General features: G+C 37.7%; 2 protein-coding genes across 16 annotated transcripts in view; one reads left to right on the top strand and one right to left on the bottom strand.

Moving 5' to 3' along the window:
* NDUFAF5 (NADH:ubiquinone oxidoreductase complex assembly factor 5) overlaps positions 1-1,959 on the bottom strand; it is a 34,678-nt gene extending 32,719 nt beyond the window's left edge. For 12 of the 14 annotated variants that reach the window (XR_010154258.1, XR_010154255.1, XR_010154257.1 and 9 more), the window contains exon 1: positions 1,738-1,959. Coding sequence is in view for 3 of the 14 variants with exons in the window: in XM_514521.8 (XP_514521.2) it covers positions 1,738-1,959 (222 nt within the window). In the remaining 11 variants the exon portion in view is untranslated. The remainder of the gene's footprint in view (positions 1-1,737) is intronic. The other 2 variants (XM_063803030.1, XM_063803031.1) reach the window with 2 other exon arrangements.
* A 110-nt stretch (positions 1,960-2,069) lies between these two features.
* ESF1 (ESF1 nucleolar pre-rRNA processing protein homolog) overlaps positions 2,070-18,391 on the top strand; it is a 70,209-nt gene continuing 53,887 nt past the window's right edge. For both annotated transcript variants that reach the window (XR_010154250.1, XM_016937464.3), the window contains exons 1-7: positions 2,070-2,149; positions 3,829-4,508; positions 10,654-11,054; positions 11,657-11,770; positions 14,328-14,428; positions 15,460-15,612; positions 16,922-17,036. Coding sequence is in view for 1 of the 2 variants with exons in the window: in XM_016937464.3 (XP_016792953.1) it covers positions 3,872-4,508; positions 10,654-11,054; positions 11,657-11,770; positions 14,328-14,428; positions 15,460-15,612; positions 16,922-17,036 (1,521 nt within the window). In the remaining variant the exon portion in view is untranslated. The remainder of the gene's footprint in view (positions 2,150-3,828; positions 4,509-10,653; positions 11,055-11,656; positions 11,771-14,327; positions 14,429-15,459; positions 15,613-16,921; positions 17,037-18,391) is intronic.

The following is an 18,391-nucleotide window of genomic DNA, read 5'->3' as shown; positions in this document are numbered from 1 at the left end:
TGTGACATAAGATCACAAGGATGAAAAGCAAAAGGAACACAACAGGCACATTATTGTCCACGGATATTAGCATGAGGTATACAAAGTGAAAAATTAGTTAGTTGGGGTTTATTGTAGATGAGTATGTAAGTGGTCACTTAAGAAAAACTCTATTATTTGATGACTAACAAATTTTGTGGAACTCATAAATGAACAACTTTTCTGAGTGACATTCGCAAGTTAGAAAAAGCCAAATCTGAGGAAAGTGCACCTCCCCTGCTCCAATCCCATCCCAATTTAAGAGTCATAAGGTAAGCACCACCTTTTGCTGGCCTAGCTTCATCTGGTAGCAATAAAGACGTGGGAGTCTAGTATTCCCCACATTCCACTCATTCCCTCATAAACACCCCAGAGTTGCTCTTAGGACTTAAAAGTTCCAAACACATATGTACCTGCTTTTTGAGAGAAGGGCAAGGGAGAAGGGAGCGTAGATGTTTTTCCGAGGAGTCCACCTTGTACGTCATTCCTAATATGAACACCCTATGTTTATTATAAAAAGAACTCTCATATACTTTATCTCATTTGTTCTAGTCTCACAAATTGGCGAGGCCTCAATCAAGTTGTAGTCCAGGTGCTTTCTTTGGAGGGAAAGGGCTATGAGTGCACATCTTCTAAGTACACGACATCAGCAGTGTAGTACGTGCACCATGCCTTACAAGTGAGACACAAAAAATTTATTGGTAGTAAACTTCCTATAATAGACATTACCAGCCTAAGACTTCCTGAGAAAGACACCCTGTCAATCATCTGATCAGACCTGTACTTGCACAGAGCTCTGCTCAAGCTATGAGTTCAATAACTGTTTGTTGCATTATACTTGACTCCAACTTTGTTCCACTCCTGAATAAAAATTTACTGAGGCCTGAACTTGGGAATGCGTGTCCTGAAAGTAGAAACCCTCAGTCTCTGGCTCACCTGGGCAGGGAGAAAGGTTTCTCAAACGAGCCAAGACAAATCAGAAATCTTAATTTGATCTTCCTAAAACATAAATCAGATCACTCCACTGATTAAAACAAGAGCTTCACATTCCCCTAGAGCAGTGCTGACCAAAAATCATGAGAGCCACATATGTAATTTCAAATTTTCTAGTAGCCACATAAGAAAAAAAGTAAAAACGAGAGAAATTTTAATTGAAAAATTTAAATTTATATTTAATATATTTCATGTGACCCAATATATCAAAAATAATCACTGCAACATGTAATCAATATAAAAGCTCTTAATGAGCTAACATCCTTTTTTCATACTAAGTCACTATACTCGTGTGTATTTTACAACACATCTCAATTGGACTAGTCACCTTTCAAGTGTTCAACAGCCACATGTGTGGCCGGCAGTTACCATACTGGCTGGACAGTGCAGATACAGAAGAAAACCCCAAGTCCCTATCCTGCAAGGCCCTGATGATTTGGGTCCTCCTGACCTTCTCTCCCACTCTCTCCCTCTCTGGAGCTTCACTGGAGGCCTCTATAAGGTCCTTTCAGCCTCAAGGACGTTGCCGAAATGAATGCATGAATGAATGAAAGCATGTTACAAATATCCGAAGCCAGGCCTTGCGTGATTACAGTAGAGGCCGAAAGAGGCAGGGCTGCTGGTCAAGGTCAGACGGCTAGGTGGGGTGAGCTCGGGGCCTAGCCGGAACCAGCGGAGGGGAAAACAAGCCTCCGCGTCGCCCGCCCCGCCGCCCCGCGGGCTCACCTCCTCCTTCAGGTAGTCAAACTTGGTCGGCTCGGGCTGCCGGGCTGCCCAGTTCTTCTGTTTCCTTTTCAAATCCCGGTCGAAAATATTCAGGGTTCTGGGCGAGGTGCTACCGCGGGGAGAGACACCAGAGGTGACTTCCCTACGGCCAAGATTCTCCACTGGGACCCTCGCCGCCCAAGGTCGCCGACATAAGCGCCAGAGCCCTGCCGGCCGTAGCATCTCCAGCTGCGACACCAATTGCCGGTGCTTTTTGTGCGCATGCGCCAGCGCGGCTTTTGTGTCTACTCCAAAGATCTTCTCGAGGGAACGTGCAAGTAGTTTGGCCTAGTTCGCTTGCCATTACGGCGGAGCGTCACGCGGAGGATTGTGGGTGTGAGCCCCACGTGAGGCTTGGTAAGGACTCCGGACGGTAAGTGGGGATGGACTCGAGTTGAAGAGCTCGAGATGAAGGGCTCGAGGGCGTGTGTGTGTGGGGCGCGGGGAAAAAACTAGTCTCTAACAGGATCTCTTTCGGATCTGCGAGGGGTTTTGCCCCTTCCTCCTGAGCCTTTTTCGGTCTCATTCTTCAGTCTTCATCGATCCTTTTCAGGGTCGCTTCTCCAATCAGTCTGTTAGCTGCCCCCCTGCGGTACAGGAGGTGGAAAGGAGACCCTAGTTCAGGGGCCAGCCCTGTGTTCTCCGAATTAGAGAGCGGGCAGAAGGGGAGGGTGGGCTACGGGGATGCGGGAGCGTGTCGGGAGTGAGGTCCGGTCGCCTTCCCCTCTCTCGGATTATCTGACATATAATGAGTGCTTTCCTTCTAAACATTTACAATACATGCATTACTTCTCCTGGTTGAGGTGGTACCTACCTCGTAAGATTGCTCAGTGAGTTAAGTGCTGTAATACATCGAAAAATGTGTAAATGCACCAGCGATAGCTTCATTTTTTTCCTAGTTAGTGTAATTAAAAGGACTTGATTTTTAAATAAGAAATATTGCCCTTTTAATCATTTGGGGGGGGCATAATAATCAACGACTTTTGGCTCTTTGCAAAATTCCCATCCAGAGATGCTAAACCATTAGAGACTTTTCACAAGGGAACAATATTAATTTATACACACATATGTATATGTTCTAGTATGTTTTGGGGGAATGAGCTCACTTGGGCCTTCATCACTGGTAGAATAAGATATTATAGAAAGAAGTGATATTTATTAACTGGTGTGAGACTTTACCTGGAGACTCAAATTTACTTTTTATTTTTAAACTTTTTATTACTTTTGAAGGATGATCGGATTTAAAGAGGAAACTTTCTTAGCTAAACCTGAGTTGATTTTGGTCTGTTTAGTTAGAATGCTAGTCTTACAGAACTAAAGGCTGTTTGTTGGCAGTAGCCGGAGATAAGGAGTAAGCAGAATGAGACCAGAATGTGAAGAAACAAATGAGGCCAACGGAGGCTAGGGAATCTTTCTTACTTACTTTTTTTTGGTAGACAGGGTCTCACTCTGTTGCCCCAGCTGGTGTGGTGTAGTGCCGTTAGGCTCACTCTAGCCAAGACCTCCCGGGTGGAAGTGATCCTTTTGCCTTAGCCTCCAAAGTAGCTGGGACTACAGGCGCACGCCACCATGCCGGGCTCATTTTTGTATTTCTTGTGGGGATTCACCATGTTACCCAGGCTGGTCCTGAACTCCTGGGCTCAAGTGATCCGCCCGCCTTGGCCTCCGAAAGTGCTGGTGAGCCACCGCACTCGGCCTAGGGAATCTTAACTACATTTGCCTTCAATTAGTAACACATACTGGTATACAAATAGAAATTCTAAGTGAGAGCAATGGACGAATAAACATTTGTTCCCCTCCATAAAGCCCTGGGATTCTGCTTTGTCTACCTTAAGTTTATTTCTCTAAATGATCTGTAATGGAAAGAGAATATTTTGGTATGTTTCTGCTTTTTTGCATGTGACCCAGAATAAGTTGGAGAGATGAAATTAGACTTGTTACCTCTATTTTATGTACATTTAACTTAGAATATATTGTGAATTAATGTGTTTTAAAACATTTAATTATTGTACTAACCATTATTACCATTAAAACATTTGTTTTATTTTTCAGTATTTGTTTTCTTCAAGCATTTGGTCAAGATTAAGAATTAAAAATGTCATCCAAACAAGAAATAATGAGTGACCAGCGGTTTAGACGGGTTGCAAAGGACCCGAGATTTTGGGAAATGCCAGAAAAGGATCGAAAAGTCAAAATTGACAAGAGATTTCGAGCCATGTTTCATGACAAGAAGTTCAAGTTGAACTATGCCGTGGATAAAAGAGGGCGCCCCATTACCCATAGCACTACAGAGGATTTGAAGCGTTTTTACGACCTTTCAGATTCTGATTCCGATCTCTCTGGTGAAGATAGCAAAGCATTGAGTGAAAAGAAAATAAAGAAGAAAAAAACCCAGACTAAAAAAGAAATCGATTCAAAAAATCTAGTTGAGAAAAAGAAAGAAACCAAGAAGGCTAATCACAAGGGTTCTGAAAATAAAACTGATTTAGATAATTCTATAGGAATTAAAAAAATGAAAACCTCATGTAAATTTAAGATAGATTCAAATGTAAGTCCGAAGAAGGATAGCAAAGAATTTACACAAAAAAATAAGAAAGAGAAAAAAAACATTGTTCAACATACTACAGACTCTTCTCTCGAAGAAAAACGAAGGACATTAGACTCAGGCACCTCTGAAATTGTGAAATCTCCCAGAATCGAGTGTTCTAAGACAAGAAGAGAAATGCAATCAGGTAGGTTGGAAAAAATTAGAGATTCTTGGGTGTTAAATTATTTATTTTTATACTGATCTTTCAAAAATGTAAACACATTAATAAGTATTTTCATAGTATTATGGAATGGTCAAATGCTTATCTGGAAATACAAAGCTATAAAAGAAATATGCAGTGATTATTAATTTTTGATGTGGTGCTAGAAGACAGACATGAAAATTTGAATCTTGAAGTTAAACAGTGATTTTAATTAGTGGTGAGCCCTAGTGAGAACTATATTCTCTAACCAGATAAAGTGTTATATGTCATCACATGATAGGAAGAGATGTGTCTAAAGAGGGTAAGTAGGCCAGACATGGTGGCTCACGCCTGTAATCCCAGCACTTTGGCAGGCCAAGGCGGGCAGATCACTTGAGGTCAGGAGTTCAAGACCAGCCTGGCCAACATGGTGAAACCCCATCTCTACTAAAAATACAAAAAATAGCCAGGCATGGTGGCGCACACCTGTAGTCCCAGCTATTCGGGAGGCTAAAGCAGGAGAATTGCTCGAACCTGGGAGGTGGAGGTTGCAATAAGCTGAGATTGCACCACTGCACTCCAGCGTGGCTGACAGAGCGAGACTCTGTCTCAAAAGTAAAATAAAATAAATAGGGTAAGTAGGACTCCGTCTCAAAAATAAAATAAGAGGGTAAGTAGAGTTGAGTACTCATTCATTAATTTGTTCAGTTGCTTTGCCACTAGTATGTGGCAGACAGAATATGAGTAAGGCGTTGTCACCCATCTCAGGGCTGTCGCTAGCTTATATGATGCCTTTATGCAAATTAGAAAAAGGCATGCTCTCTGGACACACAGAGCTCCCAGGGGTCACACTTTGGTGAAGAGATGGTGCCTTTGAAGCAACAGATTTTTTGCCCCTGAGCAGACACAGCCCCCTCCAGAGTGCATGGCTTGGTGAGTGTAGGATGGCCTTGATTTTAGCCCTTCTTGTCCTTTTATAAATGCCCCTGTGTGGATAACAGCCTGCTAAACTTTGTGCAGTGGCCCCTGTCTAAAGCAACATTGTCCAGTGGAAATACATAATTTTGGATTTTCTAGTAACCACATTAAAAAGTAAGATGAAACAGGTAAAATTATTTTAAATAATATATTTTATGTAACCGAATATATCAAAATTATTTCAATATGTAATCAATATAAAAGTCAATGTATATTTTACATCCCATTTTCTACTCATTTCATACTAATACTATTTTCATATTAATGTCAAGTTAGACAAAACGCATTTCAAGTGCTCCGTTACCACATGTGACTACTGGCTACCATATTGGACAATATAGATCTAAAGTAGAAGAAAGTCAGAACCATAATACAAAATGCAATAATAGTAAGTGCCGTAAAAGATGTTGAGCAGAAAGCCATGGAAATCTGGAGGAAGAAGTCACTCAAGATGTGGTAATCAGAAAAATTCATAGGGGACGCACTACTTTGGGGTGTGGAAAAATTTAAGTTGGAGGACCAGAGTGTTCTACATGGAAAGAACTTTTTGAGCAAAGATGTGATTGGGCATCTTCAGAAGAGGTCAGTAGTCCCGTTTGATTAGATAATAAGGTCTTGAAGGGCCAAAATGAGTAGCAGCGAGAAATGATTGTTTGGAACTAGGTGAGAGACAGCTGGCTCTAGTTTGCGTTACGTGTTTACTAATTAAAATTTTTTGTCACCTCCAGCAGCAAGCAATTTTGAGTGTTGATGTTGCTGATAGTTGAAGATGTAACTGAAAACCAGTGGTAGTTCAAATGAGCCAGACCTGTGATTACAGGATCCAAGGAGGGGTCTTGATAGGCCAAGAGGTCTTGATAAGCAGAGATCACACTGTGAAGGTAGAACGTATCAGGCAGTGGAGTGAATTCTGGATAGCAGGGACTAGGGAGTCAGTGGTGGTATCCCATTTTACATTTGTAGTGGAACCAGGCAGCAGACCTCTTGAGGTGTGGGAAGAAAGGATAGGAATCCAGTTACTAAAATTGAAGAATAAGATTGGAATGGGACCGGCAGCAAAGTTGATTTGACACTGAATTAGTGAGGTAAGTTAGTCTAGCATCCACTTCATTTGGGGTGCTGAATTAATATAACATAGCTATATAATCCTTTAGATTGATTTTACAGACTCTTTTTACATATCTTTTCTCATTTAATTTTCTTAGTTACCTTGAGCAATAAGACTGTATCAGCGAACAAGATTAAAGTGACTTATGTAAGGACATGCAGACCTGGAACTGCAACTCAAGTCTTCTGACTCCTTCTACCCCACCACGTTGCTTGCAGTAATTTTGTTGGTTCCACAGTCTAGGAAAGGCATTACTCATAAATAAGGATTACACAGCTCCATATATAATCTTCTGTTCATTATCCATTCATCAGTTATTACAGCAATTACTGTGTGCAAGGGCCTTTTTAAGTGCTGTGAAGTAAAGGTGATGTGAGGACTTGCAGTGTGATATTTGTCATCATGAAATGTTCATGCCCAGCACTTGCACTCCTCAGAATCTATTTTACATAAATAATTGGATGTGTGCAAAGAATGTGCATTGCAGCATTATTTTTAAAATAAAACGGTAACTGGCTGGGCACAGTGGCTCACCTTTATAATCCCAGCACTTTGGGAGACCGAGGCGGGTGGATTGCTTGAGGTCAGGAGTTTGAGACCAGCCTAGCCAACATGGCAAAACCCGGTCTCTACTAAAAATACAAAAATTAGCTGGGCATAGTGGTGCACACCTGTAATCCCAGCTACTTGGGAGGCTGAGGCACGAGAATCACTTGAACCCAGGAGGTAGAGGTTGCAGTGAGCCAAGATCGTGCCACTGCACTCCAGCCTGGGCAACAGAGCAAGACCTGTCTCAAAAAATGAAAATAGAAATAGAAATTAAAATGGTAACAAATCATTAAGAGATTAATTAAATATATGCAAACATCTGTGATCTATGAAGTTTTAAAAATAGGTTCCAAAATAACGATATGACCAGTTATTTTAAACAAATTAGTATTTAAATTAAAGAAAAGAAATTTAGGGATATGGTTGTATACTAAAATAACCAGTTATCTTTGAATGAAAAATTACTGCTAGTCACCTTTGTTTATTTATTAACCATATTTTCCTAACTTTTTTTGGTTTGTAATGATCACTCATGTTTATAATTGGGGGAAAATGGTAAAGCAGTTTTTTTGGGTTTTTTTGTTTTTTGTTTGAAGTAGCTGGATAAGTAGTAATGTTTACAGTCACTACTAGAGCAATACTGTCTAGGAATAGAGACATTTATATTTGTGTAACCCCACATTATCTTGCACAAGGCTGTGTACATTGTGGGCTCTAAGCAGATACTTTTTGGGGTTTTTTATTTTTATTTTTGGAGACAGGGTCTCTTTCTGCTGCCCAGGCTGGAGTGCAGTGGTGCAATCACAGCTCACTGCAGCCTCAACTTCCTGGGCTCAGGTGATTCTCCCACCTCAGCCTTCCGAGTCACTGGGACCACAGGTGCACCCCACCATGCCTAGCTAATTTTTGTATTTTTGTAGAGACAAAGAGTTTTGCCATGTTGCCCAGGCTTGTCTCAAACTCCTGGGCTCAAGATCCTCCCATCTTGGCCTCCTAATATGATGGGATTACAGGCGTGAGCAGCTGTGCTCGGCTGCAGATACTTATTGAATGAATAAATACTCTGAATGCAGTTGATATTGTTAAAAACATTGAAATGGAAGACCTCTTTAAGTCTCTTATGCAACACTTTATTATTATATAACCCAAAGTGTGGTATGTGTACCATTGTCATAAGTGAGAAGATTTTTGATGATACTCAAACTTCTAAAATATTAATAGTTATGTACTGTGTCAACATCTTAGAAAACAATGTAATTACCCTATCACTTCTGTGACTTTAGGAATATTGTTTAGGGCAAAACTAACTTTTAAAAAATTCAATTTAATAAAAAAATGATATTCAAAAATCATGAAAATGGTATAATGACTGACAGTTGAGAAATATTGCAATACTAGATAGACTGGGTCTGTAAGATGTTATTTCTAAGCTTGTTGCTTAAAAGTAAATTCTGCTTACCTCATAGTAACTTTCAATGTTGTGTTTTTCAGATCTCATATATAGAACCTGTGACAATGCTTTCATTTTGGCGCTTTTCACTTCTATTGGCTAGTTATTTTTATTAATTCCTGCTTCATTGTGGTGGTAACATAAAAGCCCATTTCCTGCTTTTCCTTCTAACAAGATGCCTTTTCATTCAGTTAGTCTCAAGTCAAGTTGTATCTTTGTGAAGCCTTTTTATAAATACCTCTCTGCAGGCAAATTTAGATGTCTCTCACTGTATGGTGATTGAGAACATAGATTTATAAATCAGTAAATGGTTACCTTTTATTTATGAATCCATTAAGAGCATGAGATCGTGTTACAAATCTTCTCTCTTTTCCCTTATCCTAGCTCAATTCTTTGTATGTAGTAGATACTCAGTAAATATTTGGTCAGTGAATAACTATTATAAGATTATAGGACTAAGAGAAAATTAGTTCCAACTTCATTCTAAATCTTAAACTTTTAAATTTGCTTTTAATTTTCCAAACTTAGAGCCTGTAAGCAGAAACATAAGCTCCAACTTAAAGATGAGTAAAACACGTAAGATATATCTACACACCAAGTAGATAGAAGCCTGTGATTGCTTTAGAAGTAGGAAATGAGCCCTTTCAGAGTTGTGAGGACTAAAATTTCCATCTTAAGCAAAAACAGTCTTTCAATCTTGGTGTATTGCTAATCATGACAGTTGATTACAAAATTCAAGACCTGGCAGAAAAATTATAAATATTATTTCTCTGTCTTTATAGGTGATCTCATCCACATCACAGCTTCTGTTGTCAACTGCGTATGAATGAGTCACTGATCTCCAACCCAGACTTCTCTGAGCTGTACACTCTTATTATTGATTCTTTTAGATGACTGAGTGGCACTTCGTGTTCAACATATTCAAAACTGAACTCATGATTTCCCTCCACCAAACAAACTAGTTCATTTCCAATGTTCCCTTTTCATCTTTCCATCTTCTTAGCTAACTAGCTCCGAAAGCTAAGAAGCTATGACTCATCTTTGACACTTCCAAAACTCCCAGTCCCCATGTCAAATCTCCAGTCAGTAATTATTGGTTTCACTTCCTGACTGACTCTGAAATCCATGTACATCTCTGCATACATACTGCCACCCAACTTAGTGCTACCTTCATTTCTTGCTTTTTGTACTGTACTACCTTTACTATATTCACATCTATTCTTTACTTTCCCAAGTCAGTTTTCTACAGTATAGTCAAGGTGATCTCCTCAATATGCAAGTCTGAGGATGACAATATCCAAAAGAAGATGACATCCTCTTTTTTGAAAACAGCAGTGTCTTCCCATTGCTTTTATGAAAAAGTCCAAGCTCTCTATATGGTTTTTTGATAGCTTGGCCTTTACTTAACTCTTCATTTCCATTTGTTACTTGATTCTGTGCTATCTGTGATCTGGCTTTTTCCTATTGGCAGATTTTTACAGGTACCTTCCTTGCTCTTTCAAACAAATTTCCATCTATTAGTCTAACTTTGACTATTTAACTCCTGTTCATCCTTCAAGTAACAGCTCAGTTATCACTCACTTAGGGACCCCATTAAATCCCCTTAGAAAACATTCTTTCTGGGATATCTTAGTTGTGATTTTAACTTTTCCTATATATTGATTTTATTTGATATCCATATATTCTTTTCACTCAGCTAGAAGTTTCACTGAGAGCACTGTTTGCTTCTCTTTTGCCAACTGTTGTATATTGAGCACTTAGCACGTAGCAGGCACACTGTTAAGTATTGAATGAATGTCTGGATCTACTTGCATGATGTGAGCATGTGTTAGGATTTCCATTAAATAACTTGGTTAAGTGTATTTTCCTTTACTCTGTTTCATAGAAGTTATGGTTAGGATTTCTATCATAAAAATTGACTAAGCATTTACTGAATATATATTTGTCTTTACTGTGTTTCATAGAAATTATATTTTTACTGGAGTTGATGTCAAGATAATTTGGATTCAGTTTAATTCAGCATATATCTTTTCTTAATTTCTTTCCCCTTTAACATTTTGCAGTGGTTCAACTCATAATGACAAGAGACAGTGATGGTTATGAAAACTCAACAGATGGTGAAATGTGTGACAAAGATGCTCTGGAGGAAGATTCAGAAAGCGTTAGTGAAACAGGAAGTGATGAGGAATCTGAAAATGAAATTACAAGTGTTGGTAGAGCTTCAGGTGATGATGACGATGGAAGTGAAGATGATGAAGATGAGGATGAAGATGAAGAGGAGGATGAAGATGAGGATAGTGAGGATGATGATGAAAGTGACAGTGGCCCTGATCTTGCAAGGGGTAAAGGAAATATAGAAACTAGTTCTGAAGATGAAGATGATATGACAGATTTGTTTCCAGAAGAATCTGGTTTTGAGCATGCTTGGAGAGAATTAGATAAAGATGCTCCTCGTGCTGATGAGGTAACCTTTTGAATAAACAAGATTATTTGTGAAAAACACAGTACAAGCAGCTTTTATGGCTGGTAGAACTGATGTCATTGAGTGGGAAAAGCTTATTGGTAATAGTATTCTTTATGATTCTGATTAAAATTTGATATGGAATATAATTATATGAACTAGAAGACATCCAAGCAGATAAGAAGAGGCTCTACATAAATAATTAAAAGTTGCATGAAATTTTTAATACTTGTTTTAGCTAGTAGTTTGTATTTCTGTTTGTACGGCACCCAAAAGAAATGTTGCAGGGTAACATACTCAACTTCCTTACTCATGCATGCATGGCAAAATAGCTGAACAAACTTAGTAGTTAAAAAATCAGCTCATGATCATGTTCTGATTTAAGAATTAAGAACCAAGTAAGAGAAAGTACTTACCTGTTATGGTTTTACTATTGTTTGGCTCATTTGAAGTTCTCTTTTATATACTGAATTACGCTTAGATAACTCCTGTACTATTAATTTCAGAGCATAGGGGACAGAAGGCATTACATTTTTAGAATCTTTATTTTTCAAGTATTGAGAATGATATGGATTATGTACTATTTAATTCTTCTCATTTCTCAGATTACACGTCGATTAGCAGTTTGTAACATGGACTGGGATAGATTAAAGGCAAAAGATTTGCTGGCTCTGTTCAATTCATTTAAACCCAAAGGAGGTGTAATATTTTCCGTCAAGGTGAGAATTGATTTCATTTTGAAATAAATATTTCTAGGCATTTTAAGTTAAATCTGATTTTTTTTTTTTTTTTTGGCCATAGTTTTCCTTTTTAGGAAAATACTGTGGAAGTTGTCCAATCCAATTGAGTGTGAAACTTATGTAACAGGTATAAATGTTAGAAAGGAAGAGGTGAAATTATTATTATTGATAGGTTATATGATTGTTTACACATTAAAAATCCAAAGAAATAAAAGCTCAGTAAAGGGACAGCATATAAGAAGTGTTTTTAACAATAAATTGCATTCCTTATTGCTAACACTGGCCAATTAAGGAAAAAATCTAATTATACTAGAAACAAAACCACATAAACTTCTTGGAAATTACCTTAATAAACACAAATGACCTATGTGAAGTAAACTGTAACACTTGATAAATTTGAAAAACTTACATAAATTTTGAGGATACCATATTTCAAGCCAACCTAATAATTAAGAATCCAGGCTTTGCATTATTGCAGACCTGGGTTCAAATCTTGATTCTCGTAAGTGTTATGTGATCCTGAACACTTAATTAATCTCTCAAGTATGTTTACATCTTTCCAATATATCCAAATGGATATAACAATAGTATTGGTGATTGTAAGGATTAAGTATAAAGGAGCTTGAACTAAGTATTTAGTGCAGTGCCTGAAATAGCCCTGCCCTCAATCATTATTAGAGATTGAGTCTCCCTTATCCAAAATGCTTGGGATCAGAAGTGTTTAGAATTTCAGATTTTGAAATAAAATTGCATTATATATACTTACTGGATGAGCATCGCAATTCCAAAATCTGAAATGCGCCAATGAGCGTTTCCTTTGAACCTCATGTTGACAGTCAAAAAGTTTGGAATTTTGGAGCATTTTGGATTTGGGATTTGGGATGCTCAACCTGTATTATTCTGTTTAAATATTTAAAGATGTTATGTCTACTGTTCTAGGGTAATTTTGATCAAAATCCCAGTTCAAGTCAAAGTTAAGAAAAAGGATACCAATAATCATCTAAAAGAATAAACAAATTAAGAGTAGCCAATAAACTATTTTTTTTTTTTTTGAGATGGAGTCTCACTCTGTCGCCCAGGCTGGAGTGCAGTGGCGCAATCTCGGCTCACTGCAAGCTCCGCCTCCCGGGTTCACGCCATTCTCCTGCCTCAGCCTCCCGAGTAGCTGGGACTACAGGTGCCCACCACCACGCCCGGCTAATTTTTTGTATTTTTAGTAGAGACGGGTTTTCACTGTGTTAGCCAGGATGGTCTCGATCTCCTGACCTCGTGATCCGCCCGCCTCGGCCTCCCAAAGTGCTGGGATTACAGGTGTGAGCCACCGCGCCTGGCCTAGACTAGCTAATAAACTTTTGAGAAATCATGCTAATATAAAAACTCACCCTGTCGCTTCTCGGCCTTTTGGCTAAGATCAAGTGTAAAAACTCACCCTACAAGTTACAATATCTAAACATTTCATGATGCTATGGGGGTTGACAGGTTTGGGTAAAAATGGGACAAATTGGTAGAACAGAATAGATAGAAAGAGTTCATATGATAACTTAGATCAAAATAGGCTGCTTGAATATTTGGACAAATGAACAGGTCATTGGATAGAGAACTTGGTTCAGATCTTCACCTCCTAATAGCTCCAGCGAAATTCTAGATGAAGCAAAGGAAAAAAAAAATTAAAAGTCAAGCCAAAGAAACAATTTAAAAACCCTGTGTTTTAGGCAATAGTGAGGATTTCTAGACTTAGAAAAGAGGAAAAAAAAGAATCAAAAGATGTGACTACATATATATTATAAACTTACATATTAAACCTATTGTGTATAAATATACAATTCAAGTTAGTAAGAAAAACTTGGATCATCTTGTTGATAAATTGCATATTTCAGACAGTTTAAAAAAGCATGTGTTCATTAACAAATGTATATTAAGCCTAGTAGTATCAAAACAATGTCATTAATACAATTATTTCTTGACTCTTAAAGTAGGCAAGATTTTAGAAGATACCACACCTGGTGAGAGTGAATTCTTTTTCTTATATCGAGACTATACCTAATCTGTATAAGGTTGTCGTCAGTTCTGTTCTATTTCTTTAAAAGAAAGCACTGGATAAATGGTATGACAGAGATAAGTTGGTTATTACAAAATTGATCTTCATTATATGTTTATTTTTCTGTATTTCATGTAAACTAATTCAGTCATTTTTCATGTGTGTGTTTATATTCACATTTCCTTGAGCTTAGCATCTTGTTTTGCTTTTAATTTTTCGTTTGGATCTCGGAACCATCTTGTCCCAGGTGGTATGTGGAGGAGATACTCTTATTTTTGTTTCCAAGCCTCGTATCTTGTTAGTCTCTAGCCAAAGTGATCTATTTTTAAATAAAATTTCTCAAGATGCTCTAGCTTCCTATAGTGGATTTGGAAGTGAGTCACCCTTACTGTTTTCATTGAGTCAAGTTGTGACTTTTAGAGTTCCTGACTTCGACAGGTCTAGATATCTGTGTAAAGGAATGTACAAATTACATTGATCCTATTTTTTTCTGTTTAGATATATCCTTCAGAATTTGGAAAGGAGAGGATGAAGGAAGAGCAAGTTCAAGGACCAGTAGAGCTATTAAGTATTCCTGAAGATGCCCCAGAAAAAGACTGGTATTAAATCACTATAGAACATAAAACTAAACCTCATAAATTCATGTCATTAGTTCAGAATTCTGGTCACCTTAATAGTTAAAACTAAAGTTTATACTTGTGCCATTCATGGTTAAAACAGGTTGCAAAACAGATTTAAAGTCTGTTAAAAGTGGTACATTATTCCAAGAAGATTTTTGTTCGTGTATATTTCTATTTCTGTATTCATGAAAGTAATTATTGCAGTTTTTGAAAAACATTTCATGATTAAACTGATTTGGAGTTCTTCTGAATTCTTTCAGCCTTGTTGCTCTGAATTAGTACGTTTTGCTTTTTTTTTTTGAGACATCATTGAAGCTCTGTTTGCCTTCAAATTATATAATTTTTTCTTATTTGAGAATCAAATAGAAAAGTGAAAGAATGATAAAACTTTTTTTTTATCATCATGGTGCAATATAGAAAATAATTTAAGATAGTTTTTAAGCCACTAGGTGGAGCTATATTGGCACTTAATAAAAATGAGGGTTAAATAGATTAGTGACAGGAGAGAGCAGATGAAGACCTTCAAAGAATGCGTTGTATCAGTGCTTTGTGTGGAACCTTAAAAAAAAAAAAAAAAAAAAGAATGTGTTGTAGTTAAGCAAAATCAAACTTATAGACTCTTAAGCAAACATTTTGCAAGATCAGGAATGTCTTTTAGCTAATGGTTTTCTAGCATATTTTATAATAGAATTATCTTTATTGGTTTTACTTGAGAAGGCAGTGTGTGATAGCAAAGTAACTATTCTGTGAGTTAAATTATAGATAAACACACGAATTCCCACACACTCCTTTCCTAGATACCAAATTCCAATCCAAATATCTGTACCTTGTGAGAATAATAAGTTGAGCTTAAGTATTTAATGTTTATAAAGGCAAAGTCATGAAGGAAAGATGGTTTGGTATGAAGGCCAGCTTGTAATATGTTTTTCTTGAAAGAATTACATTTATTTTTTAAAGGGAAATTTTTGTGTTTCTGTATAAGTATGCTTAATAAGTTTTTCCCACTTTAGGACATCTAGAGAAAAATTGAGAGATTATCAATTCAAACGACTGAAGTACTATTATGCAGTAGTAGACTGTGATTCTCCGGAAACAGCTAGTAAAATTTATGAGGATTGTGATGGCCTGGAATTTGAAAGTAGTTGTTCTTTCATAGATCTAAGGTAATCCAGTGTATGTATTACCAATTTAATCTTTTAGTACAACATGATCATAAGAAGTAAAATATTTGAACTGGTAGTGATCTCTGTTTTATATTCTAAAATGATTTTTTTGCTTTTCGGTTAACTCTATCCCATGGAACATCACTCCTAAGAAAGAAAACAAACAAGACAGTGCTAAAGTATTATGTATGAATCATCCCCACATCTTTGTCCTTTCAGACATATTGGCTCTGTTTTTAAGATGGTGTACCTTACACAATAATATTTCCTTGCAACTGCTTTTAGAGCTAGGAACCAGATGAAGTTAACTTTTAAAAATGCATGGAGGAAGGGGCAGAGGAATTTGAAAACAGATTGTTATCTCTAGATCCATGCTATCCAGTATAGTAGCCACTAGTCATATTTGGTTATTTTAGTTAAAATTTATAAGTCAGTTGCGTAGTCATATTTCAAATAATTGTTCCATTTTGGACAGAGCAGATATAGAACATTGCACTTGTCACAGAAAGTTCTGTTGGACAACACTGCTCTAAATGTAAATGGCTAAATGTACAATTAGGAAATTGTAAGACTCAACCTTAAGCTTTCCCTTGTTTTCAGTGACACCTCATATATATGATACTTTGTATTCACAATGCTTACCCATTAATAATTATATTTGATCTTCAAAATACAATATAGCCAGCTGGGCATAGTAGCTCACGCCTATAATCCCAGCACTTTGGGAGGCCTAGGCAGGAAGATCGCTTGAACCCAGGAGTTCAAGACCAGCCTGGGCAACATAGTGAGACCCTGTCTCTACAAAAAATTTTAAAAGTAAAAATTAGCCGGGCATGTTGGCGCACACCTGTAGAGGATCGCTTGAGCCCAGGCCGTTGAGACTTCAGTGAGCCATGATTATGCCATGGACCTCCAACCTGGGTGATGGAGCAAGACCCTCTCTCTAAAAACAACAACAAAAACATGTAGTCAATGACTGCACTATCAGAAGTCTGGATCTTTTTGAAACGTGAGGGACCCACATGTGCTTGCACCTGACTCATTAACTGACTCCTAATGCACGATTTCTATCTATACGGCATTCTTTTAAATTTAGTGGAATTACAGAGTTATAGCTTATGAATTTCAGAAATTTATACAAAGATGAATTCATTCAGAAATATACAAAGGTTATGTCTAACATTGTCTCTTAAACATGTGCCTTTTAGAAAGTTTGTGTATGTATAAACTACAACTAATTAGATGAGAATCTAAACTGTGGTTATCACTGCAGCGTATTTTAAATAAATTTTTTTTCTTTACTTCTTAGGTTTATACCAGATGATATTACTTTTGATGATGAGCCTAAGGATGTAGCCTCAGAAGTGAATTTAACAGCATATAAACCAAAATATTTCACTTCTGCTGCAATGGGAACATCAACGGTATTTCTTTACTTTAAAAAATATGTAGCTGGACTCTATTGCTTTATGAAGAGATTTTGTATATTACTTATAGCATCTTTAAAAATGGAAAGTATTAATTTTTTTGTTATTATTTTTTCTTGAGACAGAGTCTCGCTCTCTCACCCAGGCTGGAGTGCAGTGGTATGATCTCAGTTCACTGTAACCTCTGCCTCACAGGTTGAAGCGATTCTCGTGCCTCAGCTGCCCAAGTAGCTGGGATTACAGGTGTGTACCACTACACCTGGCTAATTTTTGTATTTTTACTAGGGACAGTGTTTCGCCATGTTGACCAGGCTGGTCTTGAACTCCTGACCTCAAGTGAGGCCGCCTTGGCTTCCCAAAGTGCTGGGATTACAGGTTTCGTGAGCCACTGCTCCCAGCCTCAAAGTATTCAAAATTTTTAATGCATGGGTACAGAGAGAAATGAGACACAAGCGTGTCTGCCTCTACCATATCTGTGAACCTATTTTCAGATTCTTGTTACGCATTTAAGCCTGTGTCAGTTATCTGCTGATGTTTCTTTTTTCTCTTCTGTCTTTCCTGTACACTCTTCTGTCTCTCCTATACACTCTTCTGTCTTTCCTATACACTCTAATAAATCAGTTATTAATATCCTAAGGAATAAGGGGAAGTGGATAATAAATTACCTCCCAGCACAGTTAAATGAAACTAGGGAAAATTTAAAATAAGAGTATCTCCTATACACTCTAATACATCAGTTATTAATATCCTAGGGAATAAGGGGAAGTGGATAATGAATTACCTCCCAGCACAGTTAAACAAAACTAGTGAAAATTTAAAATAGGAGTACCTTTTTCTGCAGATGATTCAAAACTGTAAAAAGAATTGATATGGAATAATTAAGGTATAATAGATGTCACATTAATGCTTAGTAACAAATAGCCAAAAGGTTTTTGTCTATTGAAATAGTTTATTACTTAGGTGACTACCTTCTCCCTTTTCCTTTCTTTCTTTTTTTTTTTTTTTTTGAGACTAGAGTCTTGCTCTGTCGCCCAGGCTGGAGTGCAGTGGCGCGATCTCTGCTCACTGCAACCTCTGCCTTCTGGGTTCAAGTGATTCTTCTGCCACAGCCTCCCCGGTAGCTGGTATTACAGGTGTGTGCCACCACACCCAGCTAATTTTTGTATTTTTAGTAGAGATTGGGTTTCACCATGTTGGCCAGGCTGGTCTTGAACTCCTGAGCTCAGATGATCCGCCCCCCTCTGCCTCCCAAAGTGCTGGTATTATAGATGTGAGCCACTGCGCCTGGCCCCTTCTCCCTTTTCTTTTTTTTTTTGCTTTTTTTGGAGACTGAGTCTCACTCTGTCGCCTAG

The sequence above is a fragment of the Pan troglodytes genome, chromosome 21, assembly GCF_028858775.2.
Source record: "Pan troglodytes isolate AG18354 chromosome 21, NHGRI_mPanTro3-v2.0_pri, whole genome shotgun sequence".
Taxonomy (NCBI): Eukaryota; Metazoa; Chordata; class Mammalia; order Primates; family Hominidae; genus Pan; species Pan troglodytes.
This window is presented reverse-complemented; position numbering and strand designations above follow the sequence as displayed.